This window comes from Plectropomus leopardus, chromosome 10, assembly GCF_008729295.1.
Source record: "Plectropomus leopardus isolate mb chromosome 10, YSFRI_Pleo_2.0, whole genome shotgun sequence".
Lineage (NCBI taxonomy): Eukaryota > Metazoa > Chordata > Actinopteri > Perciformes > Serranidae > Plectropomus > Plectropomus leopardus.
The window spans coordinates 17249875-17272633 of NC_056472.1; the positions used below are offsets into that span (position 1 = coordinate 17249875).

A 22759-nucleotide genomic window follows, 5' to 3' on the forward strand; every position below is an offset into this window, starting at 1 on the left:
TAGATCCAAAAATAATCATTTGACTTGAAATCTAATGCTTTTTTGCTAGTTACAGGCATTTTGTCAATGTTTCAGCCCTTGGTTGCGTATTGTGGGCTAATAGTTTTCCCTTGCATTGGGCTTTCGGAGTGTGGTGATTGTACTCTGTCTCTATACTAGTGATTTATTTAACATTTAATTAATATAAATTTATTGTTAATCTTTTTTTTTTCAAAGCAGGTTTTTGGTTATAGAATGATGCATGTGTCAGAGAACTATTGGACTCTATTTATTTAGGTGCTGTAAATGCTGTCAACTTTTTGCATTCCTCCTTTGTGCTAATCAATTGCAAGCAGTGCTTTGTGCTACATGCTAACATCAGCATGCTAACCTGCTCAGGATAGCAATACTAAAATGTTTAGGCTGGTGTGAATGCATTTAGTTTTGGGGGTATTTGCCCATAAACCAAAGTATTTTACAATTAAAATATCTGACTTGATGATGGCTCTAGAGGACAAGTCAGGGGATCACCAAAGTCCTTAGGATTTGTCCTCTTGGCACCATGTATCTGCAATACCAAAGCTCATAATCATCCACTCCATAGTAGTTGAGATATTTCACCAAAGGCCAAAAATGTAATTATGCAGCTAGCGTGGCTAAAAATATAAGCAGTGAGGTAATATTCAAAAATCTTTTCCAAATTTTAGGATAAAGACACCAGTATTTTAAGTCAACACTAAAACACTTAATGATGATTAAGATGGTCACTTAATGCAAAGCCGTTGATCAGTCTTTAATCCAAAGTAACAGCAATTGAACATAACATGACCAAAACGAGGATCCAACACAGACTGAACTAAAAACCAGAACTTAAATAAAAACCAGACTGACAACGGGATGAAGTGCAGGTGGAGAAAACGGGTGGAGAGCTCAGGTTGTTCTGAGGGGCAGGGAAGGACTAATGAGGCTGATGCAGGACAGTTGTGTAGATGGGTAAAAGAGGGAAATGCAGCATAGGAACACAGGAGGGGAAACACAGACCCAAACCCAAGAACCCTTGTCCTAATAAAGGCAATTTAAATGAGTCTTATACAATGGACTAGTCTTTCCAAAAGTCTATGAAATCACGACACACACCGTGACAAGGAGCAGTGTCTCACAAGGCTTCCCACAACCCTTGTAAGACATGAGTCCCTCAGTAGATGCTAAAGTTAAAAGTAAACTTTTAACTTGTGAGGCTGGCTTGGAGAATGGCAACAATTTCTTTTTACTGTTACAATTGTTTCTCAGTCCACCGTGATTGGCAAGCATAACTGCTGCTACTGACCAACTGACCAGGGTGTCATATTGTGCCAAGTTTTCATGTAGAGCTTTACCTATTGGAGTCCAGCCGGACACATTCTGATGCAGAATTCCTTTTGTAGCTTTTGTATGTCCATGATAACATGTTATGTCATGATGCACAGTTGAATCCTTAACAATTTTTTCTATCTCCAGGCTGACACCACTGACACAGAATACAGACAGGCTCGTGGAGGACCACAACAGGAGTTTATGGACTTCCTTGAGGGGCCAGAGGCCAGACAGAGAGCTCTTAGTATAGCTAGTGTCATAACTAGCACAATGGAGGGTAGGTATTGTGCACCATTGCACGAGCATCCTATCTTGGTTATATCTTGTATATTGAAAAGATAAATGGTACTTTTAGATGAAATTTTTTTTTGCCATCACTTGTACGATAGAACTTGAAGAGTCCAGGCAGAAGTGTCCTCCTTGCTGGTACAATTTTGCCCATACTTTCCTCATCTGGGAATGTTGTCCAGTATGGCTGGAGATAAAGAGGATGGTTAAGCTGATTGTGATGGATCCATTTGTGGACCTAGCCATCACCATCTGCATTGTACTCAACACATTGTTTATGGCCATGGAGCATTATCCAATGACCGTCGGTTTCACTGACATGCTGACTGTGGGCAATAAGGTGAGTCCGCTTTAAGTGTTAAGTACAGAAAATTGTTTTCTGTTGTGTTTTTTTTGTAAAATAGGTAATATGTTGATTAATGGTCAGTATTTCTGATTGTTGTTTTTATAAAGGTATTCACTGGCATCTTCACAGCTGAAATGGTCCTTAAGATCATTGCTTTGGACCCGTACCATTACTTCCAGGAGCGATGGAATATTTTCGATGGAGTCATTGTCAGCTTAAGCTTGATGGAACTTTGCTTGGAAGACGTGGGAGGCATGTCTGTTCTGAGATCATTCAGACTGGTAAGTCTAAATACATATCTGTCAGAGCCAATACTTTCAGGTGCTTTTCGCGTGCCGAAAGAAATGGAATTACTTGTTTTTCTTTTGTTTTCACAGCTGAGAGTATTCAAGTTGGCTAAATCGTGGCCCACTCTTAACACACTGATCAAAATAATTGGCAACTCAGTTGGGGCTTTGGGCAACCTGACGCTGGTGCTGGCCATTATCGTCTTCATCTTTGCTGTTGTGGGCATGCAGCTGTTTGGAAAAAACTACAAGGAATGTGTGTGTAAAATCTCTAGGGACTGCACTCTACCTCGTTGGCACATGAATGACTTCTTCCATTCATTCCTCATTGTGTTCCGAGTGCTTTGTGGAGAGTGGATAGAGACCATGTGGGACTGTATGGAGGTGGCTGGGACGACCAAGTGCATCATTGTCTACATGATGGTCATGGTTATTGGAAACCTTGTGGTACATTATCATCTCTTATGGTCAATTCATGAATCCAACTTGTCCAACCTTGTAGATTTAGCCAATGGGTGCAAAGAATAACCACCCACGATGCATTTTTATAACTGCACATTTTTATTATGATAAAGTACATAGATTAAAGATAACACAATCTTACATCAAGTCATGTCACTGTCTGATAGGTGCTGAACCTGTTCCTGGCTCTGCTGCTGAGTTCTTTCAGCGCTGACAACTTGACAGTGACGGATGAGGAAGACAACAGCTTGCAAATTGCCATTGCTCGGATTCACAGGGGCATTGCCTTTGTAAAGTCCTATCTTCGAAGCAGCTGCAACAGTGTCTGTCTTGGGAAAGAGAAGAAAGGGAAGGGGGAGGAAAAATCCCTGGATGAGCTCCACAAACCTTTAGGTCCGAATAGTGTCCCCAACCACACCATCATAGACTTTCCTAAGAATGGAAATGGGGATGTAATTGGAGTGGGCAAAAATGGAGACAAGTACATAGTCAGCAGCAAGAGTGATGACTCTATAATGTCTTTCATCAACAATCCAAGCCTGACTGTCACCGTTCCTATTGCTGTGGGAGAGTCTGACTTTGAAAACCTCAACACAGAAGACTTCAGCAGTGCCTCGTCTGATGCACCAGGATGCATTGGGGTAAGGGTGCTCTTGTGGGTTGGTTTGTTTGGTCTGTCAAGATTGCTTTATTGTTAGAAATTAGTTGCTTCTTTAAAGGATTATTTTGCTCATTTTCAACCACGCTATTTCAAAACAATATGGGTAGCATGTGTAGATGAACTGTGCTAAACTCTATCTAACTAGTGCCAATCTATTCGCCCTCCCCCCTGGGAAAACTAATCCAAATTATACAATTTACTTAATTTGGAGGAGCTTCGCTGGTTATCAGTCTGTTGCTCAAATTTCAGGCTGTCCTTCTGCATTTTTGTATTGCCCACCACCCATACCACCAACAGCACAGACAAAGAGTATACAGTTGATACAGAGGGTTACCCCCCCACCCCCCTCTCACGCTCTTAAACTTGAACTGAAATGTGATCACGATCAAATGGTAAAACTTTGCAGTGCTGATCAAATATAAATCAAGATTATTTTATCCTAAAATTTTCCCATACATATATTGAAATACCCTTTTAAGCTGTAATAGTGAGAGTTTGTGAACAGGAAGTGGGCGTCATATTGCCTCCGGCATAGTGAAAATGCAGGTGGAAAAAAAAGGAGGTCAGATGATAAAAGAAAATCAGCGCTGATCAAATACAAACCAAGATTCTGTTACTGTGTTGTATATTTCTCACCCCAAATGTTTTCAGAAACGTGTTTTAGATTATGGTTTAACTGTAATATGTGATTGCCAGCCACCATTGTTTCACTCAGACCAGTCTACATTGCAGGTGCGTTCGTAAATCCAATGTGACGCTTTACATTAAAATGAGAGAGCTGTTGTTCAAAGTAACAGAGCACTCTATTTCTCCATGAATTAACAAATGGTTAAAGTAACATTATGCAACTTTTAGTTTATTGTTGAGTCTCAGTCCCAGGTTGTGAAATACCAACACGTTTAATTGATGGTTGGACCGAAGCACCATCCCAAAATGTTGGAGCTCTGCTGCTCTCTCTCCCCAGATGGAGTGCCCAGAGCACATTCTGCCACTTTAAAAGTGCAGTGCTCTAGATAATCGAACATTACATTCAAACAGCGCTCCATATTTACCAACAGTCAAGTTTGCACTCAGAGTGATTATTTCCGAAAGCACCCAGCGGGAGCGTCTGTTAAGGCACGATGCATTCTGGTAGTTGTAGGTTTTGTATTTCTTGTGCAAAAGCATCTTTTTTCTCAGTTTTTTTCTGGCCATGTAGCACCAATTTCAAAAGCATTTGGCTTTCTACTGCAGAGACAGCCTAGTTTTATGTGAGGACTCTCTTTATATTGGTGAAATGCTTCTTTAAAACCAAATCTTATCAGCTATATCACTAATGTTTATGGTGTGTGATGGGTGGGATTTCAGTGTTGGTTGAGGTTCTTGGCAAAAATATCAGTTATTGAAGCTAAATGGTATGATTTTTCGCAGTAGTCATGTTGCAGCACTTTGTCCACAGTGATGATGAGGTATGAGCATGTGACCTAACATTTTCCCTGAAGAGCCTATATACCACGACCCTTTAACGAAGGTGAAGCCATATAGACAGGAAAATACCAGCGTGTAGATTTCATTATGCGCCATTTAAGTCTGAGTGCTTGGGAGCTGAATCTGAGCTGTTTGTGCTTTGAGAAAGATGACACGTGAAAGAAAAAAAGAAACATGCTGAGTGTCTATTATGTGATTGTTGCTTCTTTGAGATTTACTTTTTAAATGTACTACTTTAAATTTTGTCTCAGCTTTCAATAATCAGCCAATATTTTATGTGAAAAATTGTAAACAAAGTCATTGCTGCTTGCTTTCTGCTGCTTTATAGATGCTCTCAACATTTCAGGAGACAAGAACACTTCACTATACATAAGATGGAGATTACCTACTGCATGTAATCACCCAGTTACCGTTTAAACAGATCAACCATTCATCTTTGACCTCTCCAGTCCTGAATTTTTATTTTTGTTGTTTCTGTAATATTTTTATTCAGTCAAACATCAGTGAAAGTTAATTTAGTTTAACTAAAATCATTTTTTTGGTTTTGTTTCATTTTCTTGAGTTTTACAATATTGAGTAAATTTTGGGAGGCCCTTTTCATTCCTATGAGAATTGTTCAGTGGCACATAAAGCCAAAATGGTTTAACTACCAGGTGTGAAATTACCCATATGATAAGGAGATCAGCCATATTTCCAAATGCAAAGTGCTGTCGAAAAGCAAACTTTCAGTTTAGCACTTTGGAAACTTGAATGGAGATAAAATTATTTAATCTTGCAGGTCTTCTAGATTTTCCAGATATTATCCATACTGAATGAATCAAATCTTGAGAGAAAAATTAGTTATTTGGCAGGGAATGCAATGCTTACAAAAATCAATCTCCTGATTAACAGATGTGTCCTTCACCATATAAGTCAATGGGGAAAGTCTTTTTGGACCGCAGGGCATCACGTGATGGTGTAATTAAACTGTTTGGACACTACAAAATACTGGCCTGAAATGAAAGGGCACTTCCTGAAATGCAGCTCAGCCTTGCAGTCATTTTTTTTCCAGTGGCTACTCATGGTATTGCATTGGGGAAAAAAACCTTACGGCCCAAAAAGCATTTTCACATAGGTCACCATTGTAAAAGGGACGTCAGTAAAACTGTTGACAGGACACCTCAAACTGTAAATAAGGTTAATCATGACTCTTTTTTAAAAATTTTTTTTATCCATGGAGGTTTTGTATTTGTAAAACTTTCCTGAAGCCAAGGAAAATAATTTAAAAAACTGACCTCATCACAACATAAAGTTTATTAGGCGGGCTGGAACTTGCAGGCAGGGCCAGCAGGAGATACACTGCTGCGGAGAGTCACTGGGCCACATACCACAGAAGTAAACACGAAAGCTAGAAATGTTTTTGGCCAATGTGCCAGGCGAGCAACTCCATTTTAATGAATAGGCACCATCTTGGCATCTGGTATCTTGGTATTATTATAAATCTATGGCTCTGTGTTGTAGTGGGTGCCAGGGTGGTGGGTGTAGCATAGCTGAAGACAGACAAGGAACTCAAAATGCATATAAACATCATGACTTTTGGATTTTCCAGGAAAATAAGTCTTGAGTCCATTACACGGAAGTCAGTCCACAGGCTATTATAAGCAACCAAGAAAGTTGGGTAGGGTCTCAATTTTTGAATTATGTTACAACCATTTCACCCATTGGCAGTCAAAAAAACCTCCAAAACATTAATAATGTTTTTATAATAATATATTTAATTTATACACAGAACCTTTAATGTTTCACAGTTTTGATAAAATGCTTCTGACAGAAACAGAATGGATGGATTGAAACACAAATCATCAACACACGGACTTTAGTGCTCACAATATATCGCAGTAACATGCTTACATCATTCCCTGCACTGCATTAGCTGGTCCCAGGACAGCCAAGCGCTCCTGTGTTCTCCAGAAAGGCATTCAAGCTGTTCTCATTTACCAGCTATTAGGAGACACACCCTGTAGAAAGCAATACAACAGCAGGCTGAAGGAGAAACCGTACAGCTACTGTACAACACCACTGGGCTTCTCCAGTTATTTTTGGATATTTCTGCCTGGCCTATAAATTTATAAAAATTCTGTAACATAATTTTAAATATGCAATTATGATCATTCTAAATACAAATAAATATTTATTTTCCCCTAAACATTTTCTCTAGCCTTTAAAAATTCCTGAATCTACTCATTTCTTGCAATATATTAAAGATTTCCTACCAAGTTGTTTGTTGCCTTTTTTTCTCATGTTTTTTTTTTAAAAAGAAGAGAGTGATGTTGCACCAGATTTCAAAGCGTTAAGACACACAGCAGACAGTAGTTTCAGCGGCAGTTAAGACATACCATTACATACATTTTATGGAAGTCTGTTGGTATTTTTTGACTAATGTTGATGTTAATAATTTCAGCTTTAAACAAGTAGATAAAGGAAATGTACAGGTGCTCAGCATGTCAGCCCCATGACATTTTCCATGGCTCTGTTACATTGCTCAGTTAACACTGATTTTCCTCTGCTATATCCGCAGATTGCAGATGATGATGGCCAGACCAGCTCCTCTGAGGGCAGCACAATAGACGATTTGCCAGGCAGGGAGGGAGCAGAGTCTTTAGACTTTAAATTGGAAGAACATATGGAACCTGACGCCTGCTTTCCTGATGGTGAATACTCCTACAACCAGCCCACCACAGCCTTAATGTAATTCTCCATGTTACACCGGTAAATCACCATCGCCCCTTTGTCTCCACTCAGGCTGTGTGCAAAGGTTCCAGTGTTGTCAGGTTAATGTGGAAAAGGGCTGGTGGAAGGTGTGGTGGACGCTTAGAAAGACCTGTTACCGGATCGTAGAGCACAACTGGTTTGAGAGTTTCATCATCTTCATGATCCTGCTTAGCAGTGGAGCACTGGTGAGTGTCTGTGCTGGGGTTCCTTCAGTTTAATGCAAGTTAGTTTGAAGGCTTTTGAATAATTTTTAATGTCATTCAGATTTAAATTTAAGACCAATTTTACAATAACCAAAACTGAAGAAAAATAAATGGGAACCGACATCAAGTACTTAGAGTTAGAGACAATTTGCCTAAATATTTAATTCAGAATGAAACATGTTTTTTTGAGGGGATTTAAAACTTTCTTGAATGGAACACAACAAAATAATTTTGTCATATTGAAGTATCAAACCCTTTAAAAAAAAGCTTGGTCAGTTTTCATTTGATTGGATGTTGAAAATGTATATTAGTGTGATTGGTTCTTTTATCGTTACATACTTGATGTTAAATTTGGTAAATTATTGAAAAAAAGAAATACTAACATTTCAAAAATACAAGAATAGGGGCCCTTCCTGGACTTAAAAGTCAGTCCATTCGAGGTGTTCTTTGGGTGGGGATATACTAGGATTAGAAATCAGAAAGAAACCTCCACGGTACTCTCTTATAATGTTAAAATGCCTAATACTCCTACAATCAACCCAACACAGTTTGTATGTTGAAATGAGTAGGAGTGTGTTTTTAAGGTTCATGACGTAGAAATAAAGGCATTTTAACATTATAAGAGAGTGCCTTGGAGTTTCTTTCAGATATTACTATTTATTTGAGATTGTACAATACTACATCAGACAAAAATGGTTCGTAACATCCTACTACCCATGTCTGAGCATTTTTAAGACTTTTGAAAAACTGATTTGAGACATTTTCATACCAGTTAGGCCTCATTTGCAGATTAATTAATTCAATACCTTGTAAGACTTTTTACAGATCTGCCGCAACCCTGCTGTGCATGTCAATTAAGTTGTTTTTGAGCATCTGATGTAGTTGCTCTCATGCATTATATTGTACAGTATGTAGTATCTCTTGTCAAGCAGTAGCTTCTCAAACTGCTGTGTTAAAAGAACATTTTGTTTTATTGAGCTAGTGCACCCTCATCTTATCGTCTTCAAAGTAAAGTCAAGATTTTGAATAAAATATTTATTTCATTTGAATAAGTCACTGTTATTTTACTCACATCCAGGCACTTGAGGATGTCTACATTGAGCAGAGGAAGACCATTAAAACGATGTTGGAATTTGCAGACAAAATCTTCACCTACATCTTTATTCTGGAAATGTTACTGAAGTGGGTGGCGTATGGATATGCCAAGTATTTTACAAATGCCTGGTGCTGGCTGGACTTTATCATTGTTGATGTAGGTTGAAACACCTTTACTTACACAGAAGAACAGATATACTTGCTTAATTAAAAATTTTATTTAGTGACGTGTATGTGTGTGTGTGTTGGTGTGTGTGTGTGTGTGGGTGGGTGTGCTTTAGGTCTCACTGATCAGTATGACAGCCAATGCCTTGGGATATTCTGAACTTGGTGCCATCAAGTCTCTGAGAACCTTGCGAGCTCTGAGGCCCCTAAGAGCCCTGTCTCGGTTTGAAGGCATGAGGGTAAGAGTCATTTCATTTCCCCACCCACTCTGAGTCACAGTGCACTGTCTGTCACCAGCTCACAGCACTAGAACAGAATACTTGCAATCTGGCAAAGGGCAGCATAAATCTGTGTGATTTTGCAAAATCTAGAAAGCAGATCCACCAAAATATGTGTTGCACGTAAATGAAACTTTCCCGTCCTTCCCTAATCCCCTTTCTCCAGCTGTTTTTTGTCCTCAAGGTGACAGAAATATTGAAATGGCAAAGTTGATTATGTCAACTTCTTTTAAATTATCATCTAATTATACACCATCTTCCATTTTCCCACTGCACAAAAAAAAAACACAAAAAGATGAAAAAAAAAAAAAAGTAACCAACTTAATATTTTCACTGGCTTCCATGCTAGTTTCTACTGTTAACTAACTGGTTTCCCAGCCTGCTCATCATGTTGACTTGACACATTAGGAAACAAAAACCAAAACAGGAAGGTGCACTCATCTACTGTCCAGAGCTGTGCACACTGCTCTGGACTACTGGCAATGGGAAAGCAAAATAAAATTGGTTTTAAAAGCCACAGACACACTCATTTTACTGGGAAAATGATATTGCCAAGATTCAGGTGAGAATAATTATACCACCGAGGGCAGAGCCAGACATAAACATTCGTGGCTCAGCCCAAACCAAGTGGGGTCCAGGGGTATGTTCCCCAAAGGTTTTTTTTTCCCATTTGAGAGCAATGAATGCCTTAAAATCTGTACAAAAAAACTCTTTGCCAAAAAAAAAAAAATCCTACCCTACGTGCTGCTGTGTATATAATTGTTCTCCAACTGTCGTCATCATTCTGAAACCATAATACAACAAATGTTGAAAATGACTAATTTTCACTCCTACCACATAAAAAGAGGCAAACATTGCCATAATTAACTGTTCAAATTGCAGTCAGGAATCCCCAACAATGCAAAGTGAGTGTGGTCCACAATTCAGGCAGGAAATTCTTTAGGACATAACTCCTAATAAGCACTGCTTTTGGTAAAAATTAAAAACCAGGTTACAACATTTAAGTAGTGAGGTTTAGATGTGCCAGTTTTGGATGAGCCGGGCTAGCTGTTTCACCTTGCTTCCTATCTTTATGCTAAACTAAGCTGACCATCTCCTGGCTCCAGCTTCATATGTAACGCACAGAGATAATCCTTAATTGTCAAACTCTTCCTTTAAGTGGTGCCATGTTTGCCATTACAATATTTTGCTATGCAATGCAATGCAAGCCTGGTCCGAACAGGCTTTGACAACTTATGTAACTGAGGGGGAGGGTTGTTGGCTGCTGAAATCAATGGAGCATGTATTGATTAGTTGCTGTCATGTTGTGGTGGTCTAGTTCTACAGTACTGTTAAGATGATGGTCTTTCCTCACATTGTAGCCAGTCAATTCCCTCATTTGCATGAAAAGCTTTTCATGTGTGCTCCATTAGTTTCTGTTATGATATCTATGTTTTGGATATTGGTGCTTTAACATGATTTTGTTCATGTTTCATTTATGTTTCTGTTTACAGTAAGCAAATTTTGTGGCCTCGTCATGCGTCTACAAGGTGTTTTGTTTCAATGTTTCTCTAAAATTAAGTTTTAACCCACTAAGACAACTTTTAGATACACGCATTCAATCTCCTGCCTCCTCTCCTAATTCTTTTCCCACCTTTACCATGCAGTTATCGTTGCATTTGAGCTTTTTGGTGTCAGTCATAGATGTGATGAGCTCATGCTGATGTGTATGTTGGCACTGAAACATTCACTCTTGTGTTTTCCTATTCTTACCATTACTAGTGTATACAATGTTGTGCATCAGTTCTACACCTTGTGATCTTTGCTGTACAAATGGGTTATGTTTGTGTGTGTGTGTGTGTGTGTGTGTGTGTGTGTGTTGGTGTGCAGGTGGTTGTCAATGCCCTCCTTGGAGCCATTCCTTCTATCTTCAATGTGCTGCTGGTGTGTCTCATCTTCTGGCTCATCTTCAGCATCATGGGAGTCAACTTATTTGCGGGAAAGTACGGCCGTTGTGTCAACAAGACCACGAATATGGATTTCCCGTCAACGGTGGTGACAAACAAGACAGAGTGTGACAACATGGGCAAAGACGTTGCTCGCTGGATGATTGTCAAAATCAACTTTGACAATGTTGGCGCCGGTTACCTTGCACTGCTGCAAGTGGTAAGTAGACAAGTGAAAAGGAGGAAAAAAATGTATAAATGTATGGCTGCCTAGGGCTTCTGTAGATGTAAGCTTGTAAACATATTTTCTGTATTTTTGGAAAACTAACAGTGATGGACAGATCAAAAGGCTAATACAATGTTTTTTTTCATGCATATTATTAATTTCTATAAAGGCTACCTTCAAGGGCTGGATGGACATCATGTATGCAGCTGTGGACTCTCAAAGCAAAGTAATCAAATTTCAATAACATTCATGTATAATGTATCTTATAAATTGTGCCTCCTGAAATCACAATACTTTAAGTAGTTTGTTTAAAGTTATCCACAGACAGAATATTATAAATATAAAATAAATAATATAAAAACTGTGATTTAATAACATCACTGAATTCAGGAGCTGCTGGTCTATCACTGCCTTGATCAGTTAGTTTGTTTTTGTCCTTATGTGACTTTGGCATTTAAAAGGGTTTGTTTGGATTCACACAATAACTCAAATGAACTAGCTGATTGCAGCAGCGGTAGACCAGCAGCTCCCATGATCAGCGAATTAAAATTGCAATTGCAGAACGGGCTGTCAGACTCCAGTCTGCTTCTCACCTGGGAGCATGCTGACTGACATCTACTGTATGTAATATACTGCCTATGGTTAAGCACCCCATACAACCCCACTAAAACAACTATCTGAACTATCCCTTTAAGATGTTTATGAGACCATGCAATTATCTCTCCATGTATGCAAGATTTAAGATGGCTACATAAAAACAAATGAAAACAAGATTTAAAAAAAAAAACTCACCAGCTAATGTTGCTATATGAAAAAAATTTAGCATCTTTTATGAGTGAATGCTTTTTTTCATGAATACATTTACTTTCCATGCCACATTAAAATCGTACTGCAACAGACAACAAAGAGGTGTTTTGCATTTCACTTACCTGTCAGTCCTAAAAGCAAAACACTGTTTTTTTTTTGTTTGAGACGGAAACATGTTGTTCATACAAAATTCAAAATCAATCAGCATATTACCATGTGTTTTGATTTTTATTATTTACTTTATCAAATCGCACTTGCTGTTAGCACCAGTTGCCAAATATACCAGGACTTAAAAATTCTAACTTAAATGTACTAATGTCTCCATTTTCTGTCACTTCTATAGCCAGAACAACAACCAGAATATGAGATCAGCCTGCGGATGTACATGTATTTTGTTGTTTTCATCATATTTGGAGCCTTCTTCACTCTCAATCTCTTTATTGGTGTCATCATAGACAATTTTAATCAGCAAAAGAAAAAGATAAGTATCAAATTTGCTTCATTACAAAATCTGATCATTTTACTTGCTATTCTGATGAAAATACAAAATTTAAAAGAACTTTCAGTTCCTCTTGCTACATTATCTACTCATCAGCTTTGCTGTGATTTAACATGCCGTAGTTTATCTGTTTACTTTGGAGGTCAAGACATCTTCATGACTGAAGAACAGAAGAAATACTACAATGCCATGAAAAAGCTGGGCTCAAAGAAACCACAAAAACCTATACCCAGGCCAGCAGTATGTGACTTTAACCATGACTGCATCTGATCTGTATCACCAATATGATCATTGTTTAATAGCACCTAAATATGCTTTTGTGTTCCTTGTTTCTATTTCAGAACAAAATTCAAGGATTCATCTTTGACTTCACCACAAACCAAGCATTTGATATTGTAATAATGGTTCTGATATGGCTCAATATGGTAGCCATGATGGTGGAAACTGAGGAGCAGTCAAAGCAAAAGGAGGACATTCTCTACTGGATCAATTTAGTATTCATTATCATCTTCACTGGAGAGTGTTTGTTGAAGATGATTGCACTTCGGCAATACTTTTTCACAAATGGCTGGAATGTGTTTGATTTCATCGTCGTCATCCTCTCAATAATTGGTATGATTCGGTAGCTGCATTAATTAATCATACTTGTCAGTAAATGTGTCCTGATTAAAGTTAATTTAATATGTTGTACTTTCTTTCCCTAGGTGTGTTTCTCTCAAAGCTAATTGAGGCGTACTTCGTTTCACCAACACTGTTCAGAGTTATCCGATTGGCTCGGATTGGCCGCGTCCTCCGCCTTATTAAAAGTGCCAAAGGAATTCGCACACTCCTGTTTGCCTTAATGATGTCACTTCCTGCCTTGTTCAACATTGGTCTCTTGCTCTTCTTGGTGATGTTTATCTATGCCATCTTTGGCATGTCAAACTTTGCTTATGTCAAGAGGGAAGCAGGCATCGATGACCTTTTCAATTTTGAGACTTTTGGCAACAGCATGATCTGTTTGTTCCAGATCACCACCTCAGCGGGGTGGGATGGCCTGCTTTCTCCCATTCTCAACAAACATGAAGATGATTGTAACATGTCAAAGGAGCATCCTGGCAGTCGTGTTAAGGGAGACTGTGGGAGTTATTCTGTGGGGGTTGCCTTCTTTGTGAGCTACATCATCATTTGTTTCCTGATTGTGGTGAATATGTACATTGCAGTTATCCTAGAAAACTTCGGTGTGGCCACTGAGGAGAGTGCAGATCCATTAAGCGAGGATGATTTTGAAACGTTTTATGAGGTCTGGGAAAAATTTGATCCCCGTGCATCACAGTTCATGGAGTACAATAAGCTGTCAGAATTTGCAGATGCTCTGGACCCACCTTTACGCATCCCAAAGCCTAACAAGATGGAACTGATCTCTATGGATCTACCCATGGTGAGCGGTGAACGCATCCACTGCCTGGACATCCTGTTTGCATTCACAAAACGCGTTCTGGGTGAGGGTGGGGAGATGGACATCCTGAGGGGGCAGATGGAGGAGCGATTCATGGCCTCCAATCCTTCCAAAGTGTCCTATGAGCCCATCACTACCACCCTACGTCGCAAACAGGAGGACACATCAGCCGTTGTCATCCAGAGAGCATACAGAGAGTATGCAAAGAAACATGCTGCTGTAAAGCCCTCTGACAGATCCAGCGATAACATTAGAAAGGATCAAACATACACTGACAAAGAGGATCTTGTCACAGACAAACTCAAAGACATTTCCAGCGCCGAAAAAAGTGAACTGACACCTTCAGCGGCCCCTCAACCCTCATGTAACAGTGTGACAACAAATGGGAGAAACAAATATGAAAAAGACAAAAGTGAAAAGGAGGTTGAGGGCAAAGACGTCAGAGAGCAATATATGTAAAAGAAAGATGGAGATGCAACAAAGACATTTAAATCAATGACAAAAATGTTTACAACCTTTAACTTAGACATCCATTGGACTCCCTTCCTTAGTATGGATATCTATGCCAAACTGGCCATGCTTCCTTGAGTCTAAAGGTGTGGTGTGAAGTGGCTCCTTCATGCAGTAGTGGCATGTGGCTGTGTTCAGGAGCAAGGATGCCTTTTTGCTGTTTGTGTGGATGGCTAAGTACTCTGAAAGACACATTAGTTAATGCTTTAACTTATATTGCAGCTAGTTCTGCTATCGAGTGTCTTGAATTTTTGTTATATCAATGACTGTTGTATTACTTTACCTTGTTTTCAAACTGAAAAAAACCCAGTTTTTATGCTTTACTTTAAAGTTCACAGTTGGGCTATTTCACTTTTTATACACTTTTTTTTTTTACTCTACAAAGGCGTCGGTCCTTCAGGTGTAGTCTTTACAACAAGAAGCACTTCTTCAAGGCAAGTCTTGCTTACTGATACTAGAATACTTGACAAATCCAAGAGACCATGTCGGAGTTGCTGCAGTTAACTAGAAATGTAGACCTGCATGAATGTTTCTCCATGATTATGCATGCTAGAGTGTACTGTTTCCATGCTTTCTCCCTGTCGCAGTCACAGAACACAGTCATGACATGCCTCATTTTTATACATCACAGAAACATGAGTTCAGCCCAAAGTCCACACAAATCCAGCCGATGAATCAATTATGTTTTATGGTCAGTGTCAGAGCAGTAACACTTGGCAGAAATACTTTGCATATTCAGCTCTGATGAATCATCAAAACATCCACATACTTGTATCATTTACAATATTGCTAATTATGTGCAGATTTTATTTTAAAAAACTGCACTAAAAACACTTCAATTGAAGGAGAACTTTTTGAAACTAGAAATTTAAGTAGTAGAAGAAAGTAAGTAGTAGAATATTATCTGTGATAATGTCGGTTTCTAGGACAACAGCTTCACTTAAAATTGGTCATTTTTCTAAAATACAGGTCTCCTCCATGTGTCCATTTTTTCTCAGAGTGTGTTTTCTTTTCTAGTTGTTTTTGATGATGGACCTCAATATAAAGATTATGAAGTTCATGGGACAATTAGTATTTATCACCTGTGATATAAAACTAAATATATTCTCCATAATCTGCTGCAGACAGGGATGCTGTACATTCAGCAGGAGTTGCGAGGTGAAAAATGTATGAGAACTGCTATGTAGACCAATTTTTTTCTTCATAAGACAAAACCCTATGTTTGATATGACTGTGTCTAAGCTTTACTTTCCAACCTTTAACTGCATATTTATATTTGGAAAAGATGACTGGAAAAAAGGGTAGTTGCTCATTTATGTTTTTGTGTGCTTTGTAAACTGTTTTTTTTCATAGTTTACCTCTCAGTCTTTATCATGACAAATATCTAAGTTGGATGGAGGACGGCTCAAAATATTCTGAATGATTGTCTCAAGGACATGGCATCAAACATCTCATGTTTCCTACTTCTGTTTACATTTTATAGTGGCAGTTGCATTACTTTTGTCAATTCTTCCCCTAGCTATGACAACCACCCTAAAATGTGTCACAACATATGTTGTTCCATGTTATAAAAGTATAATTCTATTCATGTTAGTATATTTTGCATGTAATTAAAACGTTCAGTACTTACACTATACTTAATGCATAATGAAAGAATGTTTTGATTACAGAGAATTTAACATCTCCCGTCATTCATATGCATAATGCTTGTAGTGTTTAAATAAATAAACTGCATGCAAGACACTGCTATAACCCATTTCACTGAAACACCAAAAGAATAAAGATTACATGTACCTAAAGCATGCCTAAAAAATTCATTTATTTTATTTATATAAAAGATATTAATATTGTATTTCATGTATGTAAGGTTCTGCATTTAATGACTGTTTCTTTCTTTTGGAGCTTAATGTGAAGCACAGGTTAGAGGTTGACTACAGTTTAAACATTCTTCCAGAATAAGACTTTGCTTTTACCTTTGCTTACGGTTTCTTTTTTTTCAGTTGGAATGGCTCTGTTAACATCTATGCTCTGGTGAAACTGTACTACTTTATGTCTGTCCTTCTGTTACAGTAATAGCCGTTCTGTTTAATCATGTAACGTTTTTTATGCTTTGATTTAATTTGTATGAGATGTGTGATTTGAGTAATGCCTCTCAGTTTTAGAATCAGTGCTGTTATCATTTCATTGTTTTTCCTGCAGTCTAATCAATGCATGAATTTTATGTGAATATGAAAACTGTGTATTGCTCTGAGCTGGTAGTCCAGTATATATATGATCAGCTGTGTGTGTCTGTGTTCAGGACCAGCCTCTGTGTAATTGTGTGCTTCATTGCTCTTTTTTCGTTTACCCTCACAAAGTTCTTATGTTTTTTAAAGTTCAAATTGCTTTTTGCTCAAACACCAAATATGTGTAATATACAGAGTATATTGTGATATGCATACTCCTGTTTTTTTTTAAGGGAAAGGAAAGCCTTTTTTCCCACATTCTTCTTTTTTTTGATGTACAGAGGCTTTTTACTTATGCATATTCTAAGTAAACATGAGTCAGCCGCTTTAGCTTTGCGTAGCTTAGTCTTACAGTTCTCAGTGTGCACTTCTTAACATGTTAAAGTTGTAGCTGAGGCACATAAATCTATAGTCACTCAAATTTTACTGTCAATTACCACGTCTGTCTCCCTTAAAAGATGCATGATAACATGCAGCAAGGTTTCTAACAATAAGAGAACTATTAATGTTTCTGGCAATAAGAGTTTTTGTTTGTTTGTTTATTTGACTTAATGTTTGGATTCAATTTTACATTTAGCTGCTCCTTACAATCTGGCAATTGCAAAGTCTTTCTAGAAAGTCAAGCACATATTTTTATTCCATTACAACAGAATTAACAAGTGTTTATTTTCTCACCTTGAGATTATGGTTTTTATTATTTATATATGTGTATATAAAAGTTGCATTTTTAGGAGCCAGTGCACTGTTTCAACTGCACTAAATGTTTTTTGTTTTGTTTTGTTTTTTTGCGGGACTAATACCACTGATATGATCAGGCACGGATTCATGACCATAGTTTGAGGGAAATTAATGAGAAATCAGACTGTCATAACTTCCCGTAGAGGAAGGGGACTTAAATTTGAAAAATGGATCTCAGTACTAACCACAATCAGAGGCATTACGCATCATCTATTACAGTCAGAAGCTTTATGACTGTTACAACGCTGATAGCTACCAAACCACAATCGGCATTACTATCATTTTAGAACCTGTAAAATGTTGAAGTTATCAGTGTCCATTTCATGTGCAGATTTTAATGAGCACTCAAACTGTAAATGGTCCAACTTATATTGATCTCTTGTAGCACTTATGAACGTCTGACTTTAAGCAAATCATCTCAAGTGACATGACAATATATTATATGTAAGCATGTCATTTTCTCAACATTTTCATGAGCTTAAGAGTGTAAGAAGTGAAAATGTGAACAGATCTGTGATATTTTCATGTCAATGTGCAGTATGTTTTAGCAAACATCTGCACAGTCTGGTTTCTGAGTGCGCTTCATGGCTTCTGCCGGAAACTATTAGCATCTTAAGTGGGTGGAACATTTTATTAATTATTAATAACAGTCCAAATATTCATTACAGTCCAACATCGCTTTTACCTATTGTGGCTGCTGATTCCTGAGGGCAGTAAACAAGAGGCTGATGGCAAAGTGCTGATTATTCCTGCCATACTGTCTCAGGATGATGTGATTATCAGTTTGCACCACACCCACACACAGTACTTTATGGCTCACATGTAGTCTTCCTGACAAGCCAGTCAGTGGAACAAGTGAGCTGTCTCTGAGTAAATGCCTGCCCGCAGAATTCAAGATATTTGAAGAAATATTTTTAACATTCTGCTCAATATATTTGGTAGAGCACATTGAGTCATTATATATCTTAATGAAAAAATGTGTAGGTATGTTATGCTAAATATCTACTAGATGTCAGTGTCCTTCAATAATAGGACTTTTTCAGTTTGCCTCCTACAATAAGTTCATAACACAGAAAGTCACCACAGATATGAGGGCTTTTTCAAAGGTAGAAGCATTTATTAAACATATTATAGTTTCATAGATCTTACTGAACAGATTTATGTAACTTTATACCAAAAATAAATATCTAATAAAGGATGAATAATTTGGGGTTGAATAACATGCTCTATAAAAGGGTTGATTTAGATTTCAATGATAAACATAGTGAAGCTAAGCTAATGCAATTAAAAGTTACTATTTGCTACAAAATAAATGCTATCCTTATATATATATATATATATATATATAAGGGATGAATAATTTGGGGTTGAACAACATGCTCTATAACAGGGTTGATTTAGATTTCAATGATAAACATAGTGAAGCTAAGCTAATGCAACTAAAAGTTACTATTTGCTACAAAATAAATGCTATCCTTATATATATATATATATATATATATAAAAAAAAATATATATATATATATATATATATATATATATATATATATATATATATATATATATATATATATATATATATATAATTAGGATTTTTTTGATCTTTCGAAAATATAAGTACAAAGTACTGAAACATCTAGAATAGCCTACGCACGTGGAAATAATACTGGCAGTGGTAATAATACTAATTCTATGGTCATAAATATATAAGTGTTGGTATACTAACATATTGCAAGCATTATAAGTGTAGACAGTTTGTGATTTTTATTTTTTTCTCTCTGTTTTACTATAACCATGAAAGGCCATTTCAACCATTTGGTAGAGGTCTTTATTTAAAAAACTATGAGTACTGTTCAAAACAAGAAAAGATTTTTGTTATTTTAGCCCCAACACATAAAAAAAATGGAAGAAAAACAAATCCACTGTTTTTTTTTTCCTGGTGAGGGCATTAAAGACTTATGTTAAAAAGATTCTTATCCGATAAAAGAAATCCTTTCTCATAATATAGTCTGAGCCACTTTGAAATGTAGCTTATGACTGAAACCAGCACACAGCTCCACTGATGGCAACAGGTGGGGTTACAGATTGCCCGTTTTAATGACCAGTAAATCAAGAATGATTCTGCAGATTCTCCTTGCCAGTTGCCCAGCAACATGACATCAAGCTCCTTTGTTAGACTGCATTAGGGTGGAAGGTCGGAAGTTGGTCTGCCGTCCCCACCCAGACAGTCTCGCAAGCTTGCCAATAATATGTGGACATGTTATATGTGAAAGGATGCCTAGTTGGCTCTTTGAGCTTGCCACTGGCATGCATGGGGAAAAAACAATTCACAGGGAAATCTGAGAATGCTGCCCATTGCAGCTCTGTAATTTTATTTGCTGTAGATGGGAGGAAAAATCCCATTAGATTAGGTACTGGTGAGTACCCCCCTACCTTCCCAATGTGCTAATAGACAGACACACAGCCTCACTTTTCCCTCGACCGCACACACACACTGTTTCAAGTGAACCACTCCCTCAGTAACTCACAACACACGCAAACACAAATACTGCATTTCACAGGCAACACCTTGTCTGGCAGGAGTACGACAGAGAATGGCACAAATTCTTCCTTTTTTAAAAAATTTTTATGTCATGACAACAGTATCGCAAATTTGTAAGAAAATTGAAAAGAAAATTTGTAAGATCATCAACATAAAGCATGTATTTAAAGGGTAAATTATGCATTTATGTAGACTAAAGTGCAAGGCAATCACATTTGAAGCGGCACATATGGAAAAATAGGCTAAATAAAAGAGTTTATTTGAAAGTAAGCTGCTTGTATTTATGGGCATGGCTCTCTTTGATCAATAATGGTCTGTACAAACCACAATGGACATAGCCATTAGAATGCTATAGCACTGCATCCCAGGGGGTACATATTCCACAGTCTTTCCTCTAATAGGTTTTCAAAAGCATTCTTTGTAAGTGCAACAACACATGCAGTATTTATTGCTGTTTGCTAAGAACAACACCTTTAGCATCTATCAACTCTGTATGAATATTATGGAAAATTAAATTAATTTAATTAGGATCAATGAATTGGCAAACACAAAATAGTTCATATGAAATAATATCTATCATGGATATTTACTCTCTTACGCTAAAATAACCTCTAACAATATGGGTTCAAAACTGTGAGCTGAATTGTACGGTACAGTACACAGACTTTCCTCATTGCTGCACATGCTCAGAGCTCGATACCAACCTGATTTACTCTTCCATTGATGTGTGCTGCAGAGAGTAATGATTATGTGCCAGAGTTAGCGCTAAATAGTATCTGACAAGGCATGGAAAGGTCTCTCTTGGAACAGTTGCACCCATGCTGGACACTGGCTGCTCCTGTCATGGACTCTAACACTGTAGACATCAAGAGTTCATACTTCACAGTCAATGCATGGTGTTGCGTAATACTGGGCCACCAAATACCAGTGGCTGGATGGAAACATGTTTCCACTGCACATGGTAAACTACGTAAAGATGTGTTAATAGGTGTGAATTTCCACAAACGTCTTGTGTTTGATTAAGCTGAACAAAAATACAGTTTACATTACACCATAACAAAAACGAAATGAGATGATGACATTAAATTTTAATGTATTTCTTAGGGGGGGGTTGATTGTGTAAATCTGGCAGACAAGCCTAGTGATCACATAATACAAACGCAGTGAGTGTGACCCAGCCAATGAGCTCCCTGAAGTCATTTCCATATATTCAAAGCAGGTTTAACCTACTTGGACATGCAACATTTTTTTCTGCATGTTGCTACAAATGCCCTAGAAGTAGATTAGACTTTCTATCTTATATTACATGGCTCATGTTAAAATCCACCAATTAATTCATATAAAGGCTTTAACCACTCCCACACCTTCCATACCTTAGACCACCATCTGAATTATTTGTTGTTGTTATTATTTATTATTATTATTATTATTATTATATTATTATTATTATTATTATTATTATTATTATTATTATGGATCTGTTGCAAAACAGGCGAGGCACTTCACATAAGTTTTTAAGCACTTTGGAGGGAGTTTTATTTTTTTTAATTGGGTTAGAAAAGGGAAAGTCAACTTTAAATTTTTGTATTTTATTTTTATATAAAAATCAACTAACAACCCCAAAACCTGCATCTGGGTTATAAAGGCATGTCTTCTTTAAAAATCTCCAACTTCACGCTATTTATCACCACCAAAAACTGTGAAATATAGGTATTAATAAGGAAGGGAGTGTCATGAATCAGTCACTCAGAGAGGCACAAGAAAAAATATTTGTAGCTCCAGAGAAGGTCATGAACATAACATAACATAACATAACATAACATAACATAACATAACATACTCCTCTACCACTACTCTGATAATTAAGCACAGTCCCTTCCTAATAATAATAATAATAATATTTTTTTAAAAATGATGATAATAATAATAATAATTCTTATGTTGTTGTTGTTGTTGTTGTTATTATTATTATTATTATTATTAGTAGTAGTAGTAGTAGTAGTAGTAGTAGTAGTATTATGAGAAGTAGTAGTAGTAGTAGAATCAGAAGTGGTAGACGCAGTAGTGGTATTGTTGTACTGTTTCACAAAAGATTTCATATTGGTTTTATAAAGTTTTACAAAAGGGATGACAGCGCCACCTAGAGATACAAATGCGACACGAGCTCGACTCGAGTGTAAAGATGGTGTTGACAACCTGATCTTCATACCCCGTGTTTAGTCTTTCAGGCTTACTACAAGGCTTGAGACCGACACTGTTAACCAATCATCGCCCTAACAAACATCCCCAAGTAATTATGTAAGGATACGGAAACATTAAGATGAATATATTTATAACAAATAAACATTGGATCTATCAATCATACGAAAGAAAGCAGGATATTTAATCAGCCAGCGAAGAAGCGGTGCCTGAAAGGAAAACATCGGGGAAAATTACCTCGGCTTTACGTAGTTGTTACTAAGTTACCGAGCAACGCCAAAGGCTTCGATGCAAGATGGCGAAAACACAACGAAA

The 22759-nt window shown here is 37.4% G+C and overlaps 1 protein-coding gene across 1 annotated transcript in view; it reads left to right on the forward strand.

Moving 5' to 3' along the window:
- The window catches only part of scn1laa (sodium channel, voltage-gated, type I-like, alpha), a 29167-nt gene extending 14404 nt beyond the window's left edge, over positions 1-14763 (forward strand). Inside the window, exons 13-28 of the mRNA XM_042494079.1 lie at positions 1477-1609; positions 1722-1960; positions 2074-2247; positions 2344-2700; positions 2883-3331; positions 4815-4824; positions 7401-7533; positions 7625-7779; positions 8876-9049; positions 9174-9296; positions 11205-11480; positions 11656-11712; positions 12637-12774; positions 12928-13032; positions 13134-13404; positions 13497-14763. Coding sequence (XP_042350013.1) covers positions 1477-1609; positions 1722-1960; positions 2074-2247; positions 2344-2700; positions 2883-3331; positions 4815-4824; positions 7401-7533; positions 7625-7779; positions 8876-9049; positions 9174-9296; positions 11205-11480; positions 11656-11712; positions 12637-12774; positions 12928-13032; positions 13134-13404; positions 13497-14689 — 3987 coding nt within the window. The 3' untranslated portion in view covers positions 14690-14763. The remainder of the gene's footprint in view (positions 1-1476; positions 1610-1721; positions 1961-2073; positions 2248-2343; positions 2701-2882; positions 3332-4814; positions 4825-7400; positions 7534-7624; positions 7780-8875; positions 9050-9173; positions 9297-11204; positions 11481-11655; positions 11713-12636; positions 12775-12927; positions 13033-13133; positions 13405-13496) is intronic.
- The last annotated feature ends 7996 nt before the right edge of the window (positions 14764-22759 follow it).